General features: G+C 35.6%; 1 protein-coding gene across 7 annotated transcripts in view; it reads left to right on the forward strand.

Annotated features, from left to right (window-relative positions):
- LRRC49 (leucine rich repeat containing 49) overlaps positions 1-27,869 on the forward strand; it is a 158,834-nt gene that overhangs the window by 126,319 nt on the left and 4,646 nt on the right. For all 7 annotated transcript variants that reach the window (XM_049104437.1, XM_025472296.3, XM_049104438.1 and 4 more), the window contains 4 exons: positions 3,253-3,490; positions 11,533-11,718; positions 15,101-15,210; positions 19,587-19,740. In XM_049104437.1, coding sequence (XP_048960394.1) covers positions 3,253-3,490; positions 11,533-11,718; positions 15,101-15,210; positions 19,587-19,740 — 688 coding nt within the window. The remainder of the gene's footprint in view (positions 1-3,252; positions 3,491-11,532; positions 11,719-15,100; positions 15,211-19,586; positions 19,741-27,869) is intronic.

Raw genomic sequence — 27,869 nt, forward strand, 5'->3', positions numbered from 1 at the left:
CCTTCCTCTGTATTCTCACAGCATATCATTTAAATATTCATTATATGAAAATGAGCACATTATATTACTATATATATTATATATATAATCCCAAATATATATATTTTATTATATATAATCCCAAATATATATGTATTTTATTATATATTATATATATATATATATTTGTCTTGTTCTTTACCCTTCATCCATATTGGGAGCTCTTTAAGGGCAAGTAAATTTTAATTTATCTTTATATTCCCAGTGCCAAACATAATACCTGATACATAGTAAGCTCTACAGATAAACCTACTTGTTTAAGAGAGGTTGAGGTCATTTCAATTTAATTATATTTCATGTATTAAATTGATTGCAGAGTATGATTAGAGCTGTTATATTTCTTAGACTATAGCCCTATGAAAGTGAAGAAAAGTTCTGATACACTCAGCACTTGTACATGATCTCTATACTGACTGTCCTTATCAATACAGATGATTTAGTTGCCTATGCCAGAATCCTTAGCAGTGCCCTGTATATAATGGGCTTTCAGCAAATGTTTGCTGAATAAATGAATGAATGAACATATGAAATAATATGTAGTATGTATGACTGCAAAGATGTGGACATATCTACCAAGCACACAAGGAAAACTGGAAGGACAATCCCCAACATATAAACATTTTTGGAAAACTTCCCAAGTAATTTTTTATGCAAATTAGAGCACAGCTTCCCTGAAGAATAGGTTCCTCTACTCTATATTGGCCAGAGTTTGAGGCTAAATTCAAGCCTCATTCAGAAAATAACTAAAATGAGTTAGCAACAGTGTGACCTAATTTAACAGGTGCTACATTTCCTGTTGCCCAGAAAACTCACCTTTGTTTTTTACAAAATGTCCATGTGAGATTTATATAAGTTAGAGATTACTTCTGCTTTCTTTTGTAACCATATTACTATTTTCCTGAGTTTAGGCTTATTATTTCACTTATTTTCCCAACAGACTGCTTGACAAACCTTTCTACAAAATAAATAATCCCTTTCTGATGAAAGACTTTTATCTTGGAGTTTATATTCTTTTATTTTTAATCACATGGAAAAGAAAAAGAAAGGTAACATACTTCCAAAAATGTGATATAGTACAATACCCTTCTCAAAGTATTTACTCGTATTTTTGATACATAGCTCTGATTCTCCATCATTTTTACATTAAAATGAACTTGGTTTGCTGGGTATCATGGCCATTAGGCAACTAGCTAGGTTTTTTTTTCTTGCCTTGACCTTATGTCTTCCTTATTTGCCTTTGCCTTACCTGAGAGCACCTTGCTAACCCTTTTGTATCTGGATCACTGATTCTGCCCCTTTGTTCAAACCATAGCTTACAATCAGAACATCCTTCTTAAGACTCAGTAGACAATCATTAAAAACATCATAATTGTCTCACTTGATTAATTCATTCAAGAAATATTTATTGAATATAAAATATGCTAGGAGCAATGCTAGATGGTGGATCTACTAAATGTGACAAAGTTGGAGCCCTCAAAGATCACTGTGAGAGAGACAGACAAGTAAGCAGGTAATTGCCATGTAGTATGTTAAGTGTTGTAACAGGGGTATGCACTCTTTTCAGCAAGACATCTATATTTTAGTAGCAGTGAAATATAACTTCTATCCTTTATCTTATTCCAGAAATAATTATATGTTTACATAGCTCAACACAAAGGTATCACACAAAGTACAATATAAGGAACTCCTAGTTCTATCTTTTTAAATTCTGTTATCAGCCTTTACCTTTATAGGATTATAGGTTATTCAAATACTACTGCTCGTTAAATGTCTAACTACTGCCATATAATAATCATTGTCCTAAGCCCTAGCCTGGCAGAAATCAAGCTTCTTTGTATTTTCTTGGTTGCATATTCACTTCAAATTGACTGATATTATTACCCAGCTTATTATTGTATGCACGGGTGTGTTACGGGCTGATGCCTCCAAAATAAATACACATAAGTCCAGTAAAACATAGTAAAAACAAGGTAATGGTTTGTCAGTCTTCTCCTCCAATATCAGCATTATAAAAAATTTGAAGATCCTTAATAATCCATTTATTTAACATACATTGTGAAAATATATTACTAGGCTTCAGTGCCCCAAAGATGAGGAAATATAGTCTTTAGCCTCCAGGAATTAACTGATAGAGAAGGCAAATTATAAACATATACGTATGATACACTAAGAGAAATGATATATTGGAGAAGTATATTAAAATTCACAGAAGCACAAAGCAAGGCAAAGTACTAATATTAGTAAGGGTAAATAAATACTCTTGGAAAGTAAAGATAGCTGAATGAAAGCATATAGAACAAAAGTAAAATGTTGTTTGAGATTTGAAACTGGGTAAGTAAATAGTTATGTCTCTGTTCACAAATCAGAAAATTTGAGTTGGGTTGAGCTATTTCTTTTCTTCTTTGTCTATCATTTGGGTACCTTTTGCAAAAAAAAAAAATGTGGCTTCTACTTTGGAAATAGTAACAATTATTTTCAGTAGAGTATGTGATTTTGTGTATATTATATATATGTGTGTGTCTTTATATATGTATAGAGAGAGAGAGAGACAGATATTAAATAGTGGATTATTTTTCATTTTTAATTTCAAAATGGGGAAGAAATCTTCATTAATTTTACTACTTATAACTGTAGTATACAATTGCAAAATGTCAACCCACATTGAGGTATTCAAAAATAGAAAGTCAAAGTTACCCCTTAATCTAGCTTCTGAGAGGTAAACTATTGTTAACAGTATTTATGTGTCTTCCCAACTGTTTTATAGATATATTTTTATATGGTTCTTAATATAGAAATAGTGTTCTGTAAAGTGCGTTTTTTTCCTGCTAGACAGCAGAATACTTTATAGATTAGGAAAACATATTTGTACTATCATGAAAAGAATCAGAAAAAGAGAAAAGATATCCATGATATACTAAGTTGATTGTTTTAAAACTAAATAGGATATCAGTACCTTTAATTGATATAAATAATTTGGGTTTAAAGTGGTATTTTGTTGTTGTTGTTCACTGTGCCTTTTTTTGAATTAAAATGTATAACTAGAAGAATACACAAGTTCCCAATATTCTATTGAAATTTAGTCTTTGATGCTCTGGGTTTAATTATTGAAACCAAAAAATGAATTTAAAATTTCAAATACCTTTGCCAACAAGCTTTTATTGTCTATTATTTATTTTTCATGATAAGACTTTCATTGTATGCTGCATTTTCCAGGTCTCTGGACTCAGGACTCACCAGTGCTTTACAAGGTTTATCTGTCACAGACACACACCTTGTTGAAGTGGATGGGGACACACTTTCTCTATATGGCTCAGGAGCACTGGAATCTCTAGATCGGAATTGGAGTGTTCAGACAGCAGGAATGGTGACAACAGTGTCCTTCACTTTCATAGAATTTGATGAAATTGTCCAAGTGCTTCCCAAATTGAAGATTAAATTTCCTAATTCTCTGGTAAACATTTCCTTTTGGTAGTATATTTGAATTATTCTCAGTCATGACTTGTGTGTTCAGGCCAAAGACCTGTTTTAACTTTTATTTATGCAGTTTCTATCTGGCAGGGAGACTAAGCTTTTGTATTGATTTTCTGGATCTGGGATTTAAATTAGTATTCATAAGTGGCCTTGAAATTATCTCTCTATATAATAATTCTTTATGGAATATAAAGGACTAATATAATTTCATTCAAATTATGTATTTCTATTTATAAAGCACTCTTCAGGACTTCACCTAATCTTATACTATGTATCCATTTATTCTACCCAGTATTAATGGGACATATACATTTGTATATAATTTTTATAGTAGTCTCCTAACAACATTTAAAATAATTTTGGTAGCTCATTTAGAATTAGTTCGAGAAGGAGAAAATGGTGGAGTAGGAAGATCCTAAGTTCACCTCATCCTGTGGATACAAGTAGATAACACCCACATTTGTGTAAAAACCCAGAAAATGACCTGAAGACTGGCAGAACAGACTCTCCAAAGCTAAATGTAACAAAGGGGCCACATCGAAGAGGGTAGGGAGGGCAGAGACAGCTCAAAAGGTAAACCGACTTGTGGGACTGTCCAGGGAGGGAGGGAAGACAAATTCCTCGAACATTTGGCTTTGAAAACCAGAGGGGCCTAACTCCATGAGTTCTTACAATCAGTGGGGATTAACCCCTGGAAATTTAAAAATAAGCAAACACGGCTCTAGGAGAGCCAGTGGGCAAGAGGAAACTAAATCTTTATCTTTAAAGATATGACACAACAAACTGCCCCACTGACATATAGTATAGAAGCAGCAGTTTGAAAAATACCTGGGATTTATGGGAAGGAGATTTATTTACTGGCCTCAGAGCATGTGCTGGAGGGGCAGGGATCTTGTGGAGACTTTTTCCAAGAACAGAAATGCTGGCAGGTGCCATCTCCCTCCCACTCCAAGCCTAGATACACAGACACATGTAGGAACTAGCACAACACCAGCACTCTCCACCTAGCTTGTGAACAGCATGCACCATCCTCACATGCTTCTGTGAACATGCCCCCTCCATCCTGACCTGGGCAGGAGGTTTCCTGAGTGGCTGCAGGTCCCTCCCTGCAGTGGATGGATGCAGACCTTGGTGGCACCATGTACCCTGCAGCTGTACCCTCCTATGGGACCTGTCCCCTCTAATATGCTCTTGACCAGAGTCATTCCAAAGTGGTGCCACAAACCTGACACTGTGAAGCAGCCCCAAAAGGGGCTAACACTACTCCAAAGGGACTCTTGCCCTGGTCAGAGAGGAAGATAACAACACACACCAGTCTGACTGTGGCACCAGCAATGGGCTGGGGGCAGATATTGGGTCTGAGTGCAGGCCTTGCCCACCAGTGAATGCTTCTCAGGGGACAACAATGAGAAAGAGCCCTGCTCTGACAAACACCTGGCCTGACTCAACTCAAGCCAAGACAGCCCCCCTAACTGGTCCACTAACAACATAGGGACCATTTCCCTCTCCCACAACAGGCCAAGAGCCATTGCAAGTGACTGGACTTAAGGGAAACACAGCTCAGCCACAACAGGGCACATGCAACACACACAGGAGATACTACTGAAGTGTACCAGGTTCTGGTGAATAGGGGATATTGCTCTGCAAGGGCACTACAGGACTCTTTATTATAAGGCTGCTACTTTCAAAAGCAGGAGATGAGCTGACATTTTCAACACAGAGAAACAGACAAAGAGAGTTAGACAAAATAGGAAACAGAAATATTCCCAAATGAAAGAACAGGACAAAAATCACAAGAGAGCTAAATGGAATGGAGATAAGTAATGTACCTGATAGAGGATTTAAAGTAATGATTATAAAGATACTCACTTGAAAAAAGAGTGGAGGACTTCAGTGAGACCCTCTGAAGAGATTTAAAAAAACATAAAAAAGAACCAATCAGAGATGAAGAACTCAGTAGTTGAAATTAAAAATACACTAAATGGAATAAATAGTAGACTAGAAGAAGCAGAAGAACAGATCAGCAATCTGGAGGACAGAGTAATGGAGAGCAATCAAGCTGAACAGGGGAGAGAAAAGTAACAATAAAAAATGAAAATAGACTTATGGAACTCAGCAACACCATACGTGTAATAACCTTCACAGAATCAGGACCTCAGAAGAGGAGGACAGAGAAAAGGGGGCAGCAAATTTATTTGAGGAAATAGTAGCTGAAACTTCCCAAAGCTGGGGAAACAGAAATCCAGATTCAGGAGGCATAGAGAGCCCACAACAAAATGAACCCAAGGGGGTCCACACCAAGACACATAGTAATTAAAATGGCAAAAAGTAGTGATAAAAGAATTTTGAAAGCAGCAAAGGAAGAGAAAATAGTTACATACAGGGATAACAGCTGATTTTTTTCAGCAGAAACTTCACAGGGCAGAAAGGAATGGCATGATATATTTGAACTGCTGAAAGAAAGAAATCTGCAACTGAGAATAATCTATTCAACAAGGCTATCATTCAGAATAGGAGAAGAGATAAAGAAATACCCACACAAGGGTCATCTGGGGCTCAGTGGTTGAGTATCTGCCTTTGGCTCAGGTCATCATCCTGGGGTCCTGGGATAGAGTCCCACATCAGGCTCCCCATGGAGCCTCTGCCTATGTCTTCTCCCTCTGCCTATGTCTCTGCCTCTCTGTATGTGTGTCTCACAAATAAATTAATTAAATTTAAAAAAAAAGAAATTCCCAGACAAACAAAAATTAAAAGTATTCATCAGCACTAAACCAGCCCTACAAGAAATGTTAAAAGGGACTCTGAGTGGAAAGGAAAGACTCTAAGGAGTAAGAAAAGTAGGAAGCACAAAAGCAGTAAAATTAAGTATATCCATAAAAATCACTCAAAGTCTCCAGAAAAAGATGTAAAGAATGACACAATATATCTAAAATGTGGAGGAGAGAGGGATAAAAACTTAGTGCTTTTAGAATGGGTTCAAACTTTAGCAACTATCAACTTAATACAGACTGCTATATGCATAAGATGTTATATATAAACCTAATGGTAACCACAAATCAAAAACCAGTAATTGGCAAAAAATAAAGAGAAAGAAGTCAGCAAACCATGAGAGAGAGCAAGAGAAGAAAGAAACAGGGAAGAACTACTAAAACAAATATAAAATATACAACAAAATAGCAATAAGTACATACCCATCAATAATTACTTTGAATGGAAATGGACTATGCTCCAATCAAAAGACATAGAATGATGGAATGAATAAAAAAGCAAGGCCCATCTATATGCTGCCTACAAGAGACTCTTTTCAGACCTAAAGACACCTGCAGATTGAAAGTGAAGGAATGGAAAAGTATTTATCATATGAATGAAAGTGAAAAGAAAGCTGTGGTAGCCATACTTATACCAGACAAAATAGATGTTAAAACAAAGACTGTAACAAAAGACAAAGACACTATATAATAAAGGAAACAATCCAATAAGAAGTTGTAATAGTTGCAAATACTTATGCACCCAACATGGAAGCACCCAAATACATTAGGCAGCTAAAAACATAACACCCCATTTATATCAATGGATACATCTTCCAAATTGATAATCAGCAAGGAGAAAGAGGCTTTGAAGGATGCATTGGACCAGGTTGATCTAACATATATTCAGAACATTCCATCCTAAACAGCAGAATACATGTTCTTTTCAAGTGCACATGAAACATTTTCTGGAATACATCACATATTAGGCCACAAACTAAGTCTCTGCAAATTAAAAGACTGAAGTCATATCACGCATCTTTTCTGACCACAACACTGTGAAACTAGAAATCAACTACAAAAAAAAAAAAAAAAAAATCAGGAAAGAACACAATGGATGAATACATGGAGGTTAAATAACATGCTACTCAACAATGAATGGGTCAACCAAGAAATCAAAGAGGAAATAAAAAATACATAGAGACATGAAAATGAAAACACAATGATCCAAAATCATTAGGATGCAGTAAAAAGTGTTCTAGGAGGGAAGTTTAGAGCAGTACAGGCCTACCCTAGGAAGTGAAAAAAATCTCAAAGCAACCTAATCTTACACCTAAAGAAGCTAGAAAAAGAAGAACAAACAAAACCCAAAATGAGTAGAAGGAAGGAAATAAAAAAAAGAGCAGAAATAAGTGAAATAGAATCTAAAAATAATAGATCAATGAAACCAGGAGCTGGTTCTTTGAAGAGAGCAACAAAATTAATAAACCTTTAAGCCAGATTCATGTGAGAGAGAGAGAGAAAGAGGGCTCAAATAAAAAGTAAAAGAAATAACAACCAAAACCACAGAAATATAAAGGATACAAGAAAATATTATGAAAAATATAAGCCAACAAACTGGATAACCTAGGAGTAATTTATAATTCCTAGAAACATATAAACTACCAAAAATGAATCAGGAAAAGAAAATTTGAATAGATTGATTACCAGCAATGAAACTGAATCGGAATCAAAACCTTCCAACAAACAAGTCAGGATCAGACAGTTTCACAGGTGAATTCTACCAAACATTTAAAGACAAGTTAATACCTATTCTCAAACTATTTCAAAAAATAGAAGAGGAGGAAAAGCTTCCAAATTCATTCTATGAGGCCACCATTACCCTGATACCAAAACCAGAGAAAGACGTACAATAAAAGAGAGCTACAGACCAATAACTTTGATGAACATAGATGGAAAAGTTATCAACAGAATGCTAGCAAACCAAATCCAACAATACATTTTTTAAAAATTCACCATGATCAAGTGGGATTTAATCCCTGTATTGCAAGGGTAGTTCAGTATTCACAAATCAATCAACGTGATACATCACATCAATAAGAGAATAAAAAATCATACAATCATTTCAACAGATACAGTAAAGCATTTGACAAAGCACAACATCCATTCATGATAAAAACCCTCAACAAAGTAGTTTTAGAGGGAACACACCTCAACATAATAAAGGCCATATACAAAAACTCATAGCTAACATCCTACTCAATGGTGGAAGACTGAGAGATTTGTCCTGGGATCAGAAACAAGACCACGATATCTACTCACCATTTTTATTCAGAATAGTACTGAAAGTCCTAGCCATGGCAATCAGACAAGAAAAGATAAAAAAGCCATCCAAATTGGTAAGGAAGAAGTAAAACTGTTTGCAGACAACATGATACTATACATAGAAAACTAACAGACTCCACCAAAAACTACTAGAACTGATAATTTAGTAGGTTCACAGGATACAAAATCAATATACAGAAGTTCACTGCATTTCTATACACTAATAATAAAGTCACAGAAAGAGAAATTAAACAGTACTATTTACAATGGCACCAAAAATAATATCTAGGAATAAATTTAACCAAGGAGGTGAAAGACCCATACTCTGAAAACTATAAAACATTCATGAAAGAAATTTAAGGTGACACAAAGAAATGCAAAGGTATTCTATGCTCATGGAATGAAAGAAAAAATATTGTTAAAATGTCCATACTACCAAAGGCAATCTACGGATTTAATGCAATCCCTATCAAAATACCACCAGCATTTTTCAGAGCTAGAACAAACAATCCTAAAATTTGTATGAACCACAAAAATACCAAATAGCTAAAGCAATCTTGAAAAAGAAGAACAAAAGTGAAGGTATCATAATCCCAGATTTCAAAGTATACTACAAAGCTAGTAGTATACTAGTAGTGTACTAGTAGTAATCCAAACAGTATTGTACTGGCAGAAAAATAGACACATAGATCAATGCAACAGAATAGAGAGCATAGAAATAAACCCATGATTATATAGTTAATTAATCTTTGACAAAGGAGGCAAGAATATGCAACGGGAAAAAAAAAAAACCTGTCTTTTCAACAATATTGTTGGGCAGCTACATGCAAAGGAATGAAACTGGACCACTTTCTTACACCATAAACAAAAATAAACTCAAAATGGATTAAGGATCTGAATGTGAGACCTGAAACCATAAAAATCATAGAAAAGAACAAAGGAACTTAATTCACATGGGCCAAAGCAGCTTCTTTCTAGATAGGTCTCCTGAGACCAGGCAAACAAAAATAGAAATAACCTATTGGGAATACATAAAAAATTTCTGCACAACAAAGGAAACAGTCCATAAAACTAAAAGGCAGCCTATTAAATGGGAGAAGATATTTGCAAATGACATATCCAATAAAGGATCAGTATCTAAAATGTATAAAGAACTTATACAACTCAACCACAAATACACAAATAATCTTTTTTTTTAAGATTTTATTTATTTATTTATGAAAGAGAGAGAGAGAGGCAGAAATACAGGCAGAGGGAGAAGCAGGCTCCATGCAGGGAGCCCAACGTGGGACTCCATCCCAGGTGTCCAGGATCACACCCTGAGCCGAAGGCATCGCTAAACCACTGAGCCACCCGGGCAGCCCATACACAAATAATCTAATTTAAAAATGGGCAGAAGACATGAACAGACATTTCTCCAAAGAAGACAAACAGATAACCAACAGACACACGAAAAGATGTTCAGCATCACTCATCATCAGGGAAATGCAATAAAAAACAATGAAATATCACTTCACACCTGTCAGAATGGCTAAAACCCAAAAGACAAGAAACAACAGGTGTTGGCTAGGATGTGGAGAAAAAGGAACTTTTATGTACTGTTGGTGGGAATGCAAACTGGTGCAGCCACTGCGGATGAAGTATGGAGGTTCCTCCAAAAATTAAAAATAGAACTACTCTACCATTCAGTAATTGCACTACTAGGTATTTACCCAAAGAGTATGAAAACACAAATTTGAAGAGTTATGTGCACCCTTATAGCCAAACTATGGAACTATGATGAATGGATGGACACTTGGGTGATATTTGGCAAGATTTTATTCTTTTTTAATGGCTGAATAATATTCCATTGTATGTAGTATGAATGTATATGTATATAAGGATATATGCAATAAACATATATTTTATATATATATGTATATATATGAAAAAAGAGAAAGATCAAAAAACAGACTCAACTACAGAGATCAAACTGATGGTCACCAGAGGGGAGGTGGGTGGGAGGATGGGCGAAATAGGTGAAGAGAATTAAGAGTACACCATTGTGATGAGCACTGAGTAATGTGTAGAATTGTTGAATCACTATAATGTACACCCGAAACTAATAGAACACTGTGTGTTAACTGTACTGGAATTAAAATTATTTTAAAAATAAGGTTGAGAAATTAGCTTTTTCCAGTTTTTCCAATTAGCTTTTTGTGGTACTCTTATATTACTTATTAGTATGTATTTGTATTTATAGAAACTGTGAGTTCTCCCTTGAGTTATTATTGTGTTTTTCTCTGTTAGCCATATAATTTTCTTCACCTGCCCTCTCATAGTTCTTTTTCTTTTGCCACACCATCCTTCGTAAAGAAGATAGATAGAAGTGGAGACAATATGTTCAGAAAAGAGCATCCAATTTCACAGAAAGAACACTTACATTAGCATTTCAGTTTTAATGATTTTCCTTTCCCATGGCCAGTTTAACTAGCCTGTGTAGTAATTGGCAAGATACAGGTAATAATGACTAATGCTTCTCAGAAGCATTGTGAGTCCTGTATTTATAAAGTTCTGGATATTTTATTTCTAATCTTTCCTTTGTAGATTTAATTTCACTGTAAAGCATATAAAATCACTGTAATGAAAAAAAAATCACTGTAATGCCTAAAAATCTGAATTATTGAACATTTATTTAATTTTAAGGATCCTAGTTTGCTAGTAAATGGAGTGCATCCTTTGCAGATGGTAAATCACTTTGAATTCAATACTGGGTAGATTAATGGATTCCATCAATGATGCATCAGATGGATTACAATTACATAAATTTAGTAGATTCAGTTGATTTAATGTAATTGAAAATGTATTAGTCAAGCCTAAATTACAGATTTCTTGGGCAGTGATCAGTGAAACTTTAATTTTTAAGATGGTAATTCAGTGTTTAACTCTTTTTTGTGTTTTATCATTGCAGCACCTTAAATTCAAGGAAACAAATCTTGTAATGCTGCAACAATTTAATGCACTTGCTCAACTCCGTCGTGTCGACCAGTTGACAATTGATCCTCAAGGAAATCCAGTTGTCAATTTTACACTCTGGAAATACTATGTACTGTTTAGGCTGAGCCATTTTAGCATGCAGAAAATAAATGGGACCGAGGTAAGCTAAACACCAAGTCAACTGTAGAATGAAAATATTCCATTTTAGGGGAAATAGTAAAAAAATGGCCAGGAATTTCAGGAACCATGATAGAAATTTTGAGAAATATTGTGGGCCTTTCCCAAATCTTGACATTTACAACATTAAAAAGCTAAAAATCTATAAAAAAAAAAAAAACTTCTAAAGCACTAGGCAGCCTTTAAAAATAGCAGCCAAATCATGGTGAATAGCAGATACTTTTACTGTTGTTTGTAAATGTTCAGAAAAGTAAAATGTTGGTAGGGTGACAGTTTTTTAAAAAAACCCACTTAGGTAGGTACTGTGATCTTTGTATGTTTCAAAGTGTTTTGCAGACTGCCGGGCACATGAGAAGGATGGGGAAGTAATACCCAAAGGTCAGCTGACAAGGGTCATGGTAGAGGAAAGGAGGAATAAAGTGAGAAAAAAGGAGAATGTACACAGGGAAAGAAGAATGATTTAAAAAAAAAGATAAGAAATAAGGAAGAAAGGTAAAAGAAGAGAAAGTAAAAATGAGGAAAAAAGGAAATAAAACAAGCATATGTAAATGTCTGGACTGCTTTAATAATATGTAACAGCTGCCTGTGGATTACCTGCACTGTATAACTCAGGCCCCGAATATTATTAGTGAAGGGTTATTTTTCAGATTGATTCTGCTAAGTTTGTCACAAGGGTAATCTTCTTGCTATCCAAAGACCATGTTCTCTAAATACTGTTTTGGAAGAAAAGAGAAACTATGCTTCTTCCACTCCTGTGGAATTCCTGCACTGAATTTGAATCATCCTCCAAAGAAAGAAAATCTCTAATATGCTGCCAGTATTATTACAATTATCTCTTAAAATTCAGAAGACCTCCTTATTGTAAAATGAGCTGTAATGAAATTTGCCAGTATAGTGGTAATAGCAACTGTATTTCTCTGCAGCTGATGCACTACAAGTACCTCTGGCCTAGCACTCCAAAAATCTTAGAGCGTTAAGAGACTGGAGAGCTTTGGGTCAGTGTACAACAGCGAAGTGAAATTTGCATCAACCATGGTAGGCTCATAACCACAGTATCAGCCGTCTGTCGAAGATGTAGGATAAATCTGGAACCTTTAGACTACTGATTTCTCCAGCTAGTTCCCTAGAGATTAGAGATTAGATTCAGTCTTGTGTACTCTTGTATACTCCCTTAATACTTTCCCAGAGAGGTTGTGAGTCATTGGTCAGACCTAATAATTACTCCCAAAGTTTTCCAAAGCTACCCTGGACTGGAAGTAGAATAGTTGTTTTGGCTCTCGATGAGTAGTCTCCTTCATTAATGGCCAAACTGTTGACTCCATTAACCTAAGTAGTATGTTAGGTTAGGAGTCCCGTGTCGGGCTGAAGCAGCTGAAGCCTGCTTCTTCCTCTGCTTGTGTCTCTGCCTCTCTCTCTGTAGTAAGTAGTATATTTACCCAGACATGGATCACTAATAGAGGTGTACCAATCTTTGTAAAACCTTGAAATAGGAAGGAATGGTACAATATAATTACATAAAATAGAGAATTATAAAGAACCAATATAACTTACTCTGATTTAAAGTTTCTAAAATGTCAGTGCCAGGGATATTTGACTCTTTATTAACAGCCAAAATAAAGCTGCTTATCTCAACCTTGGCAATGCATAGTAATATTATCCTATGTACCTACTTTTCTTTGTATGTGAGAGAGAGTAATATTGCTTGAGGTAGAATTAAATTTGAATTGTGAGATCAAGAAAAGATGGAGTAGTGGCTTGCACTGGCCACTAGGTGACTATGTTAGACCAAACAATCTTAGTTGTCAGCTAAAGTAAAGATTTGAGAACTGTGAACTCTGAAGGTCTTAGGGAAAGTGTGAGTCTTCAGTGAGTCATGTATATAAGATGCTTGTGAATTATGGGTTTATTTTTTGAAAAATGACTGTGGAGTATCTTACAGCTAGTATTAATGAATTTTGGTAAGTTCCAAAATTTAACTATATCCAGGTTTCTCAGCCTGGGTATAGTTCTCTGTGACATTTTGGCCAGGTAATCCTTTGTTGTGGGAGCTGCCCTGTGCAATATAGAATGTTTGGCAGCATCCCTGGCTTCAACCCACTAGATTCTAGTGGCAGCTCTCTGCTAGTTGTGATAACCAAAAATGTCTCCAGACGTCAAATGTTCCCTAGGGGCCAAAATGGCCGTTGGTTGGGAATCATTGAATTATTTAGACAAACAGATAGTATTTAAAATACAAGCAACTGGAGCAGCCTGGGTGGCTCAGTGGTTTAGCACCGCCTTCGGCCCAGGGTATGATCCTGGAGACCCGGGATTGAGTCCCGCGTCGGGCTCCCTGCATGGAGCCTGCTTCTCCCTCTGCTTGTGTCTCTGCCTCTCTCTCTGTCTCTGTGTCTCTCATGGATAAATAAATAAAATCTTTAAAAAAAAATACAAGCAACCTTACTTTATATTAAAGAAAATGTGCCCAGATATTAATCCAAGTCCCACTTTCAGCTTTTATTTTTAAAATTTTTTAAGAGATTTTTTTTAATTTGAGAGAGAGCACACAAGTGTGGGTGGGAAGGGGGAGGGGCAGTGAGAGAGGCAGAAGCAGACTCCTCACTGAGCAGGGATCCTGACAGGGGGCTCAATCCCAGGACCCCAGGATGTTAACCTGAGCCAAAGGCACACTCTTAATCTCCCAGAACCCTGAGATCTTGACCTGAGCTGAAGGCAGACTCGTAACTGACTGAGCCACCCAGGCACCCCCCACTTTTAGTTTTTAGTACTTTCTTGGTTAACACAAGAATAAGCCCTCACAGAGAATACCTGTTAAGTTAATCCTTACACCTGGCAAGTTAATCCTTGTGGAGAGAAAGGTGGACATAATATTAGACTGAACAAGAGTATCCTTGTTTATCTAATGTTCCATCTCTAAGAAAGGGACAAAATTATTCTTACAGAAGCAAAGTATGAGCAATACCTTGCTTTACCTTTGACATATTATTAAAATGAGTCTATTCCATTGATACTTGAGAATTTTCACCCTAAATCATTTTACTCCAAGAACTATAGGATTTCTGAAAAAAAATTCATTCAGAATTTAAGTTGCCTCAAGTATAATTCTCAAGGAACACTGCTTTCAGACAGAGCTAATTTATCAACTCTATTGTCCTCTATCACCATGAGCCACATTTATACATCTTCATTCCAATTAAGTTAGGGAAGAAAGTGATGTCAGTGAGAACTCTCCTCTCACAGCCCAGGAGGAGGTACTTTCCTGAACTAAAAGAAAATATTCATGCTACAAATTTCTTTGCAATTGCGCTAATTGTGCCAAGCTAGAGACAGTGTCATTTTGTCCCCTCTCCGTTGTATCTCTTCAGGTGACGCAGAATGATATGATAATGGCTGAAAGGCTCTTTGGAATCCTAGCACACGTCGCATCTTCCGAGCTACCCCAGTACCGTCTGATTTCAATTCTGGGTGATGCTAGGTAATCTTTAATTTTTATCATTTTTATAGAATTAATGTTGTAGGGCAGCTCTGGTGGCTCAGCGGTTTAGCGCCTCCTTCAGCCCAGGGCATGATCCTGGAGACCCGGGATCAACTCCCACATCAGGCTCCCTGCATGGAGCCTGCTTCTTCCTCTCCCTGTGTCTCTGCCTCTCTCTCTGTGTCTCTCATGAATAAATAAATAAAATCTTTAAAAAAAAAAAATTAATGTTGTACTAGGAAAAAGGAATCAATTTCACACATCTCTTAATTACCATTTATGCATCCCACAAACATTAATCCTGTTTGTCTGTGATTGGCCCTCTTCAAAGTGTTGGGGTATAAAGATGAATAAGACAAAATTCTTGCTCTTGTGTGGCTTATAAGGTAATAATTTAAAGATATATGTAAGCAGTTAGAATGTAAATGTTTCAGATTTCAGAGAGGGCCATAGGAGTATAAGAGAAACCAAGTGCTGTTTGGAAGAACATAAGGGAAAGCTTCACAGAGGAGGTAACGTTTTATCAAGCTCTTTAGGAATGAGTAGGAGTTTTTCAGGTACAGGGTATAGGGGAAAGAGTTCTGCAAAGGTGCAAGGAATTGTAAAAAGTTTAGGATAATTGGAGCATGGGATAATTGTAAATAGTGACAGGAAATGAAGATAGATTTTGATCTGATTTTTTTTAAAGAGTTTTGTAGTCCATTCAAAGCAAAAATAAATACTTGTGCTTTGTAATTAAGTACAATGATCATGCAATTAGATGTATATTCTGGAAAGGCTGCTATTTAAGCAGACAGAGATGGAAGAACTGGTGACTAACCAAGAGGCTCATCATGATAGTCCAAGAGGGAGATTCTGAAGGCATGAACTAAGACAGCGAGAAGACGTATACCTGACACACACTGAGAAATTGTGCATGGATGGAAGGAGAAAGGTCAAGGATGGTATGTCAGTCATGATTCAGCTATAGATAAGAGAATTCATTCTGGCTAGAATTAGCAGAAAATGACTGATAGACAAAGAATAAGTTGTCTATACAATCATTGGAAGGGGCGGGGAAGCAGTCTGAGGACTCCCAGACTAGTAAAACAGAGCCAGCCCACCAAGCAAACTGCCACTATTGCTCAGGGCGCTAGCTGATAAGGAGACTATCGTCTCAGTTGCAACCTTCAGGATCCACTTGGAACCGCACTTTAACTACATTGAGGATCAGGAATTTCCCCACTCCTGTGCCCAGAACTTGGTTGCAGAACCATGTTTCCCTAATGGAATTTGTACCCAGAAAATGGGTAACTGTGTGCTACCTCTACTCTCCACTGAGCTCAGTTCTGGTTTCAGGTCTTACCCAAGTGTATCTGATTGGGAAAATCCTAATCCCATTGAAAAAACCTGTAGAATTACTTGAAAAAAAGTTCCAAAGGAGAGAATGCTACAAAATGCACAGTGAATGCAAGAAATAGGAAGCTTGAATTAAAAAAAAAACTAGTGGTGTGGAAATAAATAAATAAAAATTATAGTTATCAAAAAAATTATAGTTATCAAAAAATTAACGTATTAGGAAAAATAATTTAGTCACCTGAAAATAAAAATCCCAGAAAGTCCTAAGGATAAGAAAGTTAAATTTGCTAAGTTTTTTTTCCCCTTAGGAGTAATAATAGGTACTAATTAGCACCAGAAGTTGGTGGAAAAATACATGTTTAACTATGTATATTAAAATTTTAAGGGCTGCCATTAGGAAGAAAGACTAGATGTATAGATTCCAAACCACTAAAAGGAAAAAAGATCAACAAAAAGCTAGAAGGGAAGAAAAAAATAAACACTAGTTATAATAATATTAATGAATAAAATTCCCCTATTAATAGATAGTAGTCATCAATAGCATTAAAAATTGAGTTACATGTTATATTTGAGAAATAACCCTGAAGAAAACAATATATAAAGTTTGAAAATAATAGAATGAAAATATGTAACAGGGAAATGCCAACAACAGCAACAAATAAATCTATGACTATTAATATTAGTGATACTAGAATTGATGACACCAAAAGCTATAATCTACAAAAAAAGATGATAATCATGAAACTTAATGTAACTAAGCTCCTAAAGTTATCAACAAGTACAAGTATACATTAACAAATTCATGTTATGATAGATACTTATCTAATGGATCAGTAGATCAAATAAACCAAAATAAAAAAGAATATGAAGCATATGAATAACACAGTTAATGCACTTTATCAAATAATTGTATTTATGATTTTATTTCCAGACTCTTATTCCCAATTCAGAAACAAATTCTGTTCAAATACCTGTGAAATATTTGCGAAAATTGGACATATATTAAATTCAAAGAAAGTCTCCATGTTTTCCAAAAAACAAACAGATCACTTTTTTCTAATCATATCATAAAATTAGAAAATAATGAGCCAAAAATTTACCCAGTTCATGGAAACAACAAAGAAACAGGAGAAGCAGCTTGGTTTCCCAGAAAACAAAATACAATGCCTTTAAACTTAAAAAAGATGTTTAACCTCAAAGTCATAGACATGAAAATTTTAAAACAATAAGACAACTTTGTTGGGGAAAGACTACAAGTTTGATGGTATACAGCATGTTGAAACAGAATTCTTTTACAGCTGGTGGCGTAAGTTGAGGCAATTCTTAGCAATACCTAACAAATGTTACATTTATGTTCCCTTTGGCTGAGTAATTTCACTTAACGGAATTTTTTTCAGATAGTGTTTTACATGAGCACAAGGATTTTCACTGCAGCCAGTGTTTATAATAGCAAAAATATGAAAACTCACTAGATTTCCACTAATAAAGTACCAATGACTTGCAACTCAAAAAATAGAGGTTCTGATGTGAAACAGTCTGTAAGATGTCTTAGAAAATAAAAATGCAAGTTATAGAGCAGTTTTATAGTGTATTGCAGTTTATAAGAAATGGGGCAGACATTTCAAAGATGTCCTTGTGTAATTTTTAACTATTTGATTTTTTAAAAATGTCTCCCCACATCGGGCTCCACTCAGCAGGGAGTCTGCTGAAAGATTCTCCTCCCCCACGTCCTACCCCTCCCCCCTGCTCATTCTCTTTGTCTCTCTCAAATAAATAAATCTTAAAAAAAAAATTAGTGAAAAATTGATTATTTGAAAAGACTAATGTAAGTGATATAAAATTTATAAATGCATAGCTTTGGTAATTAAAAAGTCAAGAAAATGCAGATTAAGATCTATATGTTACTCACCTTCTTCTTTATAAAAATGAGAAAATTATACTACCTAAATATCCAAAACAAGGGCCTCATTAGGTAAATTTATTAATATTACAATTGAATTTTATTCATTCATTTCATTCTAATGACATAGAAAATGTTTATAGCATTGAATGGAAACAGGTATACAACACTGAATGTTTAGTATGATCTTAACTTTTTACAAAAATTCATAGGAAGAGCCTGCAAAAAAATATATTGAAAGTGAACAGTGTTATAGATTTATAGAGATTTATGAGCTATAGATTTATGAATGATTTTTATCTGTTTCTTTATACTTTTCAAAATGTGTGCTCCTTAAAATTTCTAAAATTGCTCTTACGCTTTTAAATTGGAAAAGGGAAAAAAAGTTTTAAAAGATCTATTCCTCTTCTCTTCCCAATCTGTAGTTCAGTTTACAGTAAAGTAGTAATACCCCTTCACTTAGAGACACCCTATGTCTGGTGGACAGAAATCAACCTGCATGAGAGATGAGTTGCAATTCTCTGTCTAGGCTAATGGGTGTGCCAGTGATGCTCTGAGCACTATTTATGTTTTTCATAATCAAATGAAGTTTCCAGTTTCATTATTTACCTCCTAGTAGGATTTTGCCCCATTATGCTAACACTTGGAGGTTTGGGGTTTTGTTTATTTGGGTTTTGCCTAAAAGTTAAACCAGTATACCATTCCATTTTCTAGCTATGAGTAATACTACTGAGCTGCATAATGAAATTACATACTATTTGTGTGATTTATAAGAGGTAATATATGTTTTACAAAAGATAATGACTTAGAAAATTTGGCCTACTTCACCTTTAATTGGGTTGTTTTGTGTTCTGTGATTATTTAAATTTTGTATTGATTTCTTTGGGGTAGAGTTTGTTCCCTTTAGAAATGGTTGAGACATGTTTATGTTGATGATTGGTAGTTATGAAACAAAAGAATTTGGGTTGACAAGCTTAATTAGTAGAAAGATTGGGATATTGAACTGAGTTCAAATAAATAACTCAACCTCATAAAACAGACATTCCAAAAAGCATATGCTTCCCTCAAAAGTCAACAAAAAATAGACACATTTTAATAAATCCTTTGGTAACTCTCTGTATCTCCTGTCTTTCTACAGAAAGAAGCAATTCCGGTATCTGCTAGAAACCAAAGGGAAAAAACCTGGGCTTGTCAATGAAGAAAACAGCGACAGCAAAAGACTTGTAGGAGAAAACACAAACCGTGCTACGCTAAATTATACAACAAGAGACTTTTATAACGAAAGGCTGGAGGTAAAACCACCATCAGTCTTTGGGATCTGGTGCCTGGATATCTCCCACCAAATGTACAGTCTTGGCGGCTGTACCTTCCCCCCCTTTAATCAGTGGCAGAGATAGCATGTCTGTGTCCTGGAAAGTTAGCCAGCCTTACATTGTGTACAGCTGGAGACAGTAGGCACAATGGTGTTAGGAAGAAGTAGAGCCCATAGTTCCAGTATCTTTATTTCAGTAGGAAAAAAGAGCATTCCAAAGAAATCTCTACCAAAAATCTAGACCAAAGTGGACCAAGGGTTCTGATCTGTCTGAATTAAGGCAAGAGATACGGGCTTGCCGTGAGTACTTCACTGGCCCATGTCAGGTTGCATCCTTGGTGTTCTCATTCACTGCTTTTCATTCTCCTACCCCATTGACTTCTGCATCCTTAATTGCAGGATATAATTTTAACCTTTTCTGTCTCCACTAGAAAAGCTGGAACTAATCCTTACTTGTGTTCAGAGGTTTGTTTGAGGAATATAATGTTAGGGTGCTGCAAGGAAGCCTCATAGGAGCTACAAAGAAGAAAAGTATGCAGGGCCTGCCTTGTTGGAACTCATAAGAAAGCTGAAGAAACAAATCCTCAAAGTAACAATAGAATGTGAAGTTTCTGCAAGAGATTTTGAGGGGACTGAGGGCAAAAGCAAGACAGAGCAGGAAGCACTGATTGAGCATCTTTAATGTGCAGGGCACCATAAGTTATATTTATAGAACTCACACAGCTTTTATATATGTAATATATAATTATAACATATATATATATATATATATACACACACACACACACACACATATTTATATGGCAGAGAAATGGCCAGGCAAGTGGTTTTCAGATGGTTTTTTAACAGCCATGGGACTCTTTATTCAAACCATATTGTAACTAAAAGCCAGTGTGTCAAAACAGCAGAGCAGCTGTTGTTGTCCAGGGAAAAGGGGGGCTTCAGAGCTTCATTTGATTGGATCATCTACTCTTTTCCTTTCCCCTCATTTTACCCTCAATCCTGAAGCATCTCTTCGGAACCCATAGGGCTCTAAGGATTACAGCTTAAAAATAAATGCTTGAAAACTCAAGTGCCATTGATATTTTTATAGCATTCTAAAAGGTGTTCAGATTCTGCTTTAAATTCCTCTAGACCAAAAAGGATGACTGCTTCATGAGGTTTTGCTTTTTATGTGAACAGCTCCATTGCTGAAGAAATTCTTATCCATGTGAGGCTGAAATCTGCCTCCTAATAACTTTGAATTCATGATCCTAGAACCATATTTTGTAGAAAAGACAATTAGTCCCTTTCTCATGAAAACTCTTTAAATACTTAAAGTTAATACCTTGAAGTCCCCAATCCCACCCTGCCCACCACATTCATGCTTTCACTCATTCAAAAATGATGGTTAAGCACCTCTCACACACACTATTGGAGCTATAAGAAGTCACTGTCCTTATCCTCACAGATTTCACATCCTAATGGAGGAGATAGACATATACAGGGATGGGTATAAATCAGTATATCAAGAGAGTAGAGGAAAGATATCTTACCTAGATCAAGCGAGGCTTTCTAGAGAAGAAGCTTCCTGATTCCAGTCTTAAATGATAAAATGTAGCTATATGCAAAGGGAAAAGGACAATTCTGAGAAATAGCAAAGTATGAATAAAAGGCATAGAAGCATAAAATAGACAATCACAGAACCAGGAAGTTTGAGCAGTTCAGTCTTCAGAAGCACAGAGATTGAGATAGTGTATGATAAGAGACTAGAAGGATAGTAAGATGGCTATGTGAGAGAATTGAATATAATCTTTGGCCCGTGGGAGCTTCCTGATGTGGTCAAAACAGGAAAATGAAAGCCAAACTGACAAGATTACAAGTCCTTGTCTTCTAGAAGGCACTCGGTTCCGTGAGCCAAAAATTAATACTAATTTCAATAAATGACATTTAGAAAAATATCAAAGAACTGCATGCAAGACAAGAACAATTTCATAGAGAAATCAACCAACTCTTTAAAGACAGACAATTCTAGTGATTTTTAAATTGTTCAAGAGTATTGAAAAAGAAGGAAAACTTCTCTGTTTTTCTTTTAAGGCAGACAGTATAACATTGAATCTAAAACCTGCGAGGATTGGCACAGAAAAAGAAAAGCCAGACCCAAAACCTAACAATATTGGTGATGCAAAAATCCTTTTAAAAAAGAGGGGAAGTATCAAAACTATAGCAGAACATTAAATGAATAAAAAAACATTACAGCCAAGTGTAGTTTCTTCTAGGAATACAAGGAAGATTCCTATCAGTAGATTGATCTAAGGTGAGAAGCTGTGGTTATTTCTGTAGACATTGAAAAGCCATTTCACACAATTCAACATCCATCCTAAATTTTTTTAAATCAGCAAATAGGATAAATAGAAATTGGATCATGCTTCATGAGGAAACTCCAGAAACATTAGCATTAATTAATGGTAGGTAGAATTTTGAGTAAGATACTCTCCATGATTCCCACACCCTGGTATCCACACTCTTGTATCATCCCCCTCGTAAATGCAGGTAAAAGGTGTGACTTGCTTTTCACCAATGGAATATGGCAAGGGTAAAGGGATTTTGCTGATATAATTAAGGTCTCTGATCAGTTGACTTTGAATTAATGGAAAGGGAGATTATCCTGCGTAAGCTTGACCTAATCAGGCAGGTCCTTTAAAAGAGGATTCCAGCTACTGCTGGCCACCATGCGAGAGGGTCACATAGCCAAGAACTGCAAGAAGCTCCTAGGAGCTGATAGCAGCAAGAAAAATGGGGCTTCAGTTCTACAACTGTAAGGAACTGAGTCCTGCCAACCAATAGCACCTGGGTTTGTAAGATGACCCAAGCTTTAGAAAGGAACACAGTCTGACTAACATCTAGACTACAGCTTTGTGACTGTCCTGAGCAGAGCACCGGGCTCGGCTGTGCCTGGATTTCTGATGCATGGAAACTGTGAGATGACAGATAGCTGTTGTTTTAAGCCACTGAGTTTGAGGTAATGTGCTGCACGACAGTAGAACCCTAATGCATCACTGAAGTCAGCTTCAAGACAAGGATGTCCCATCTCGCCATATTATTCATCGATACAGACCATGCGAAGAGGCAAGAGAAAGAAATTAGTGGTAACTTGAAAGAAAGGAAGTGAACTTACTATTTGCATACAATAGTATTGAATCTCTGGAAATCCCAAGATAGTTGAGAAACTATAAAAAGCTGTAAGAAAATTCACTAATGAAGAGAAATCAACAGCTTCGATGTAAGTAAATAACAACTAGGAAGAAAAGACCCAGATGACAGCAGCAACACAAAAAGCTAAAATATCTAGTAATTAACTAATAAATATGCATGATTTCTGTGAAGAATTTAAAACATTAATGAAGCACAACAAAGATTTATACAAATGGAAAAACCTTACCATGTTTTGGATAAGAAGGATCTAAAGCAAAATGTCAGTTTTCCTTAAGTTAATTTTAAAATTTAATATGATCTCAATAAAAATGCCAAAAATTTTCATTGAGGTTTTTAAAGACAAGTTGATCCTATGGTACATGTGGGAAAAGCATAAAAACTCTGAAAAAGAATATTAGAATACTAATATTGAGAATATTGAGAATACTACTAGGTGTTAAGTTATAAAGTCATATCAGGGCAGCCCGGGTGGCTTAGCGGTTTAGCACTGCCTTCAGCCCAGGGCGTGAGCCTGAAGACCTGGGATCGAGTCCTACGTCAGGCTCCCTGCATGGAGCCTGCTTCTCCCTCTGCCTGTGTCTCGGCCTCTCTCTCTCTGTGTGTCTCTCATGAATAAATAAATTAAAAAAAAAAACAATAAAGTCATATCAGTTAAAATAGCATGGTCATAAAAAGATAATCTAATGGGACAGAATAGAAAATTCAAGTATAAATTCAAATACAAAAGAAAATTTATTATAAGAATAATCTCAAGTCATGTGGACTATCTAATAAATGACTTAGGAATAATTAGGGAATTAAGGGAAACAAGCTAGATTCAAATATATATCAGCATAAATTCTAAATGGGTCAGAGATTTTAAAGTTTATAATAAAAATATAAAAGTTCTTCAAGAAACTCTAGAAAATTTATGTGTGGCATTGGCATGAAAAAAACCTTTAAGTGGGGAGAATAAGCAAAGACAAAAAAGAAATGAAAAAAAATTATTTGCAACTAATCTTCCTAAATGATAAAGAACTTTTAGAAATCAGTAAGAAAAGGGGCCAACAACCAAATACAGGCTATGTTACCTATTTAAAAAATAAACTTAAAGTAATATACCATATACCATAACAATAAATACAGTAGGAATGAGGAATAAAATATGTATAAGCCCTCCATGGAGAATATTATGAAATTTTATTGAAAAACATGGAAGGATAACTAAACTAAATTTCTGTTCAAGGACAGAAATTTTCTACATGGGAAAGATTCTTCCTAAATCCATCCATAAATATAATGCAATCCTAATCAAAATTTGGACAGGGATATTGTAGAATGTCACCAGTTGATCCAAAAGGTATCTGATAGAGCAAAGAACTTAAAATACATAAGAGTAAAAGTGGGGAAAACTCGCCTCACCAGATATCAAGGATTATTGTAAAACTATAGTAATTGAGGCAGCAAAGGAATAAATAAATAGGCCTGGGAACAAAATAGAGAGCCAGAGCTATCCCATGTATATGAAATACATATATCCCACATATATGGGGATATAGATAGGTATTGTAGATAGTAAAGACAATTTAATAAATGGTCCTGAGGAAATTGCATATCAAATGAGAAATGCAAATGAGAAATGCATGTTGAACCCTTACTTCACACCATGCAACAAAAATGAACTTCAGGTCAAATGGAAACCCAAGTATGAAAAGCAAAACTTTAAAGTTTTCATTGAAAATGTAGGTGAAAATCTTTATGACCTTGATTAAATAGACTGATTTTCTAACACCTGAAGGGTACAAAACTAGAAGAAAAAAATGTCATAAATTTGACAAGATCATTGTTTTGTTTTTTTAACAAAGGAGTAGTTTCCGTGGAGTGGATGCAGAGTCTCCGTTGAAGTGGTTTGAGCAGAAAATAAGCAATCAGAAAGTAAGGACAGGGAATGTTGACTGCCATTTTGAGAAATGTCAAAGGGAGAAGGAATCTGAAGCCACATCATTTTGGAAAGAATACTTGGCCGGTAGGAGACGGGGATGTGAGCCACTGATTCTACCACTTACTACCTGAAAGACCTTGCCCTGGTCCCTTAATCACACCCTTGACTTACAGTCTAGCATTCCTACATGTAGACCCTGCTCCTCACCTATTGAAAAATATTTAGATCATGGCAGCATAGAGTGCTTAGTCAGTCTCTCTCTCTCTCCGGTGTATCCTGAGTTGTTGAGGGAATTTAATTATAGTGAGTTCCTCACAAATCAGGCTAAGCAGACCTTCCCATTAAAAATATGATGTGTATAATTATACATACGACATGTATAATTCTGTTGCTTGATAGCTGCCCCATCCATGCTCCTGACTCATTTTTATAAAGACCTAAGATGGATGTAGAGTTGAGAGCTGACAGGGACTAGTGATTCCAGTCCCGTTCTTAGACAGATGAGGAAGACTGAGACTCAGATGAACTACTCTGGATCGCATGGTGAGTTACGGACGGGGCTGCCTCTAGAACTCAGACCTGCTGATTACTGACTGTGGACTCTCACGGTATATCATGCCGTTTTCTGAAGTCTTCCTCACCACAAAAGGCACTCTCTTCTCTGAACACTGATTAGATTTGCTGTCTAACCATCTCATTCAGCACTTAGTTACTGTTTAATATTTTTTACTTAATATTTCGTATGTGTAGTCCATACACATACATACACTAGTCTCTCCAGCTAGTCTGTAGGTCCTTCAAAGACTAGAGTTTTCCCTGGGTAAGGATTTAGTAGATGATGTGTAATCCTCAGTGAGTCAACTTGTGTTGACCTTAGTTTCCCATTTACGAGATGGAGATGTGAATTCTATCCCAGTACGAGTACCATTATAGCTAAACTTGCTCCACAACAAATCTCATCTCTGGCCTGCTTTTTTTCCAAACCATCTTCATGACAACAAAGTAGTTTTAGTTTAATGAAATAAATAATTCTATGCAGAGTTCATCTCATCAGGATTGAACTTGTACAATACTTGCTTTATGAACCCCACTGGGATACCATGGGATAGGAAAAAAAATAAGTATATGAAAGCATTTGAGAATGGAAAAAGCATTATTCAAAGAGCAATAACTCCTTGACGGGTCAGGGCAAGAGAGGTATCTCTAATGTGCTTTTAACAGGATCGTTCTGGACAGGCAGAGTGAGTCGTCCTGGCAGATACCTGATGAGTTTAGAGTATACTTCATGGAGATGGGAGTAATTGGCTTGGAGGAGAGAGGAAATGATGAAGTAAAACTGCTTTCAAACACAGTTACTGAATTAAGGGTTATTATGGCAGATGCAATTCTGTAGCAACATGTTTATAAAGAAGTGATAGAAGGAGCCTATAGCAAGAAATTTTAAAGCACCAAAAATTTCACTATGCCAATTATAAAAAGTTTAATTTGTATCATGTATAAATTATTTAACAAAATACATCATTTAAAAATTCTTCACATTTGTGTTATTACTAAACTTACTGTAAAAATTTTTTAGTATTACTGCTAGGACTTTCTTTTTTAAAAAGCTCAAAATTTGGGGGTGCCTGGGTGGCTCAGTTGGGTAAGCGACCGACTGTTGATATCAGCTCAGGTCACGATCTCGGGGTTGTGGGATGAAGCCCCTCATTGGGCTTGGCTGGGCATGGAGCCTGCTTAAGATCTCTCTCCCTCTGCCCTTTCCCCCATAAATAAATACATACATACATACATACATACATACCTCAAATTGTGTTTTAAGAAACTCAGCAATGTGTAAAAGAGTCGTTCATTAAATATGCTGTATGCCTTCTATTTGTGTAAATGTATTGCACATTGTAAAATATTGCTTGTTTCAGCTATTGATCAATCTCTGGTGATTCACACTTGTCTTTCTCCCTGGTAGCCCCTGCGTAACCCAGATTTACTGAGTGTTAAAAGGGAACAGCTCAATGCTGTTCTCATCAACAAGCTAACTTAGTGCAGGTGACTAAGTCCCAGGCCATATTTCAGAGTTAAAGAAAGTTAGGTTCATCGGAGAAGTAGCCAGCTGGAACCATTTGTTATTTATCGCTCATCACAATCTGTACATATTTTTATACGAGGTCAACTCATGACCAGTTGTTTTTAGCACATGATCTAAATCAGGTCGGCATGTTGACCCCTGAATGGTGAGTGATTATTTAGAGAAATCTTATATGTCATAAAAAAATTTCCAAAAAATACGCCTTTGTTAGGGAAAGTTAGCGACAATTGGGGCTCATCATTAAGTTATGTTAATTAGTCAAGAATCTAAAACATGTTTAGTTGCTTTAAAAATTGTAAAAATGTGGAAAGGGAAGAGAAATAAAAAAAGGGAAGAAAAAACACTCATGGCCTCACAACCCAAAGGCAATCTTAATGATACTTCAATATAATTTCTTTCAATAATTTTTATACCTTTCCTAACTTTTTTATGAAAATTTCAAACATACAGCAAAGTTAAAAGAATTTTACAGTAAATACCCATACACTCAAACCTAGATTCTGCTATTAATACTGTACTATAGTGTCCTTGCTTTGTTACATAGCTATACATTGACCTGTCCTCTCTTCATCATCAATCCACCTTATATTTTTTAATTCACTTCAAAGTAATTGCAGACATTAGCATGCCTAAGTAATTCAGCATGCATATGATTAATCAGAGTTCAGTATTTGATATAGTTTCTTCTTTTGGGGTAAAATTTATATACATGTGTGTAACCCAATCTATCAAAATTTTATTTTGTATTTTTTTCCATTTAACATTATAATGTATTTCCCTTGTTATTACAAGTCTTTGTAAGTATAATTTTATGACAATATCTGTTGATACTTTAACTCTTCAATACATCTTGAAATTATTTTGGTATTTTGAGTTGGAGGTTTCAATATTTTTTTTTTCCAAATTAAAC

Source organism: Canis lupus, chromosome 30, assembly GCF_003254725.2.
Source record: "Canis lupus dingo isolate Sandy chromosome 30, ASM325472v2, whole genome shotgun sequence".
In the NCBI taxonomy this organism is placed as follows: Eukaryota; Metazoa; Chordata; class Mammalia; order Carnivora; family Canidae; genus Canis; species Canis lupus.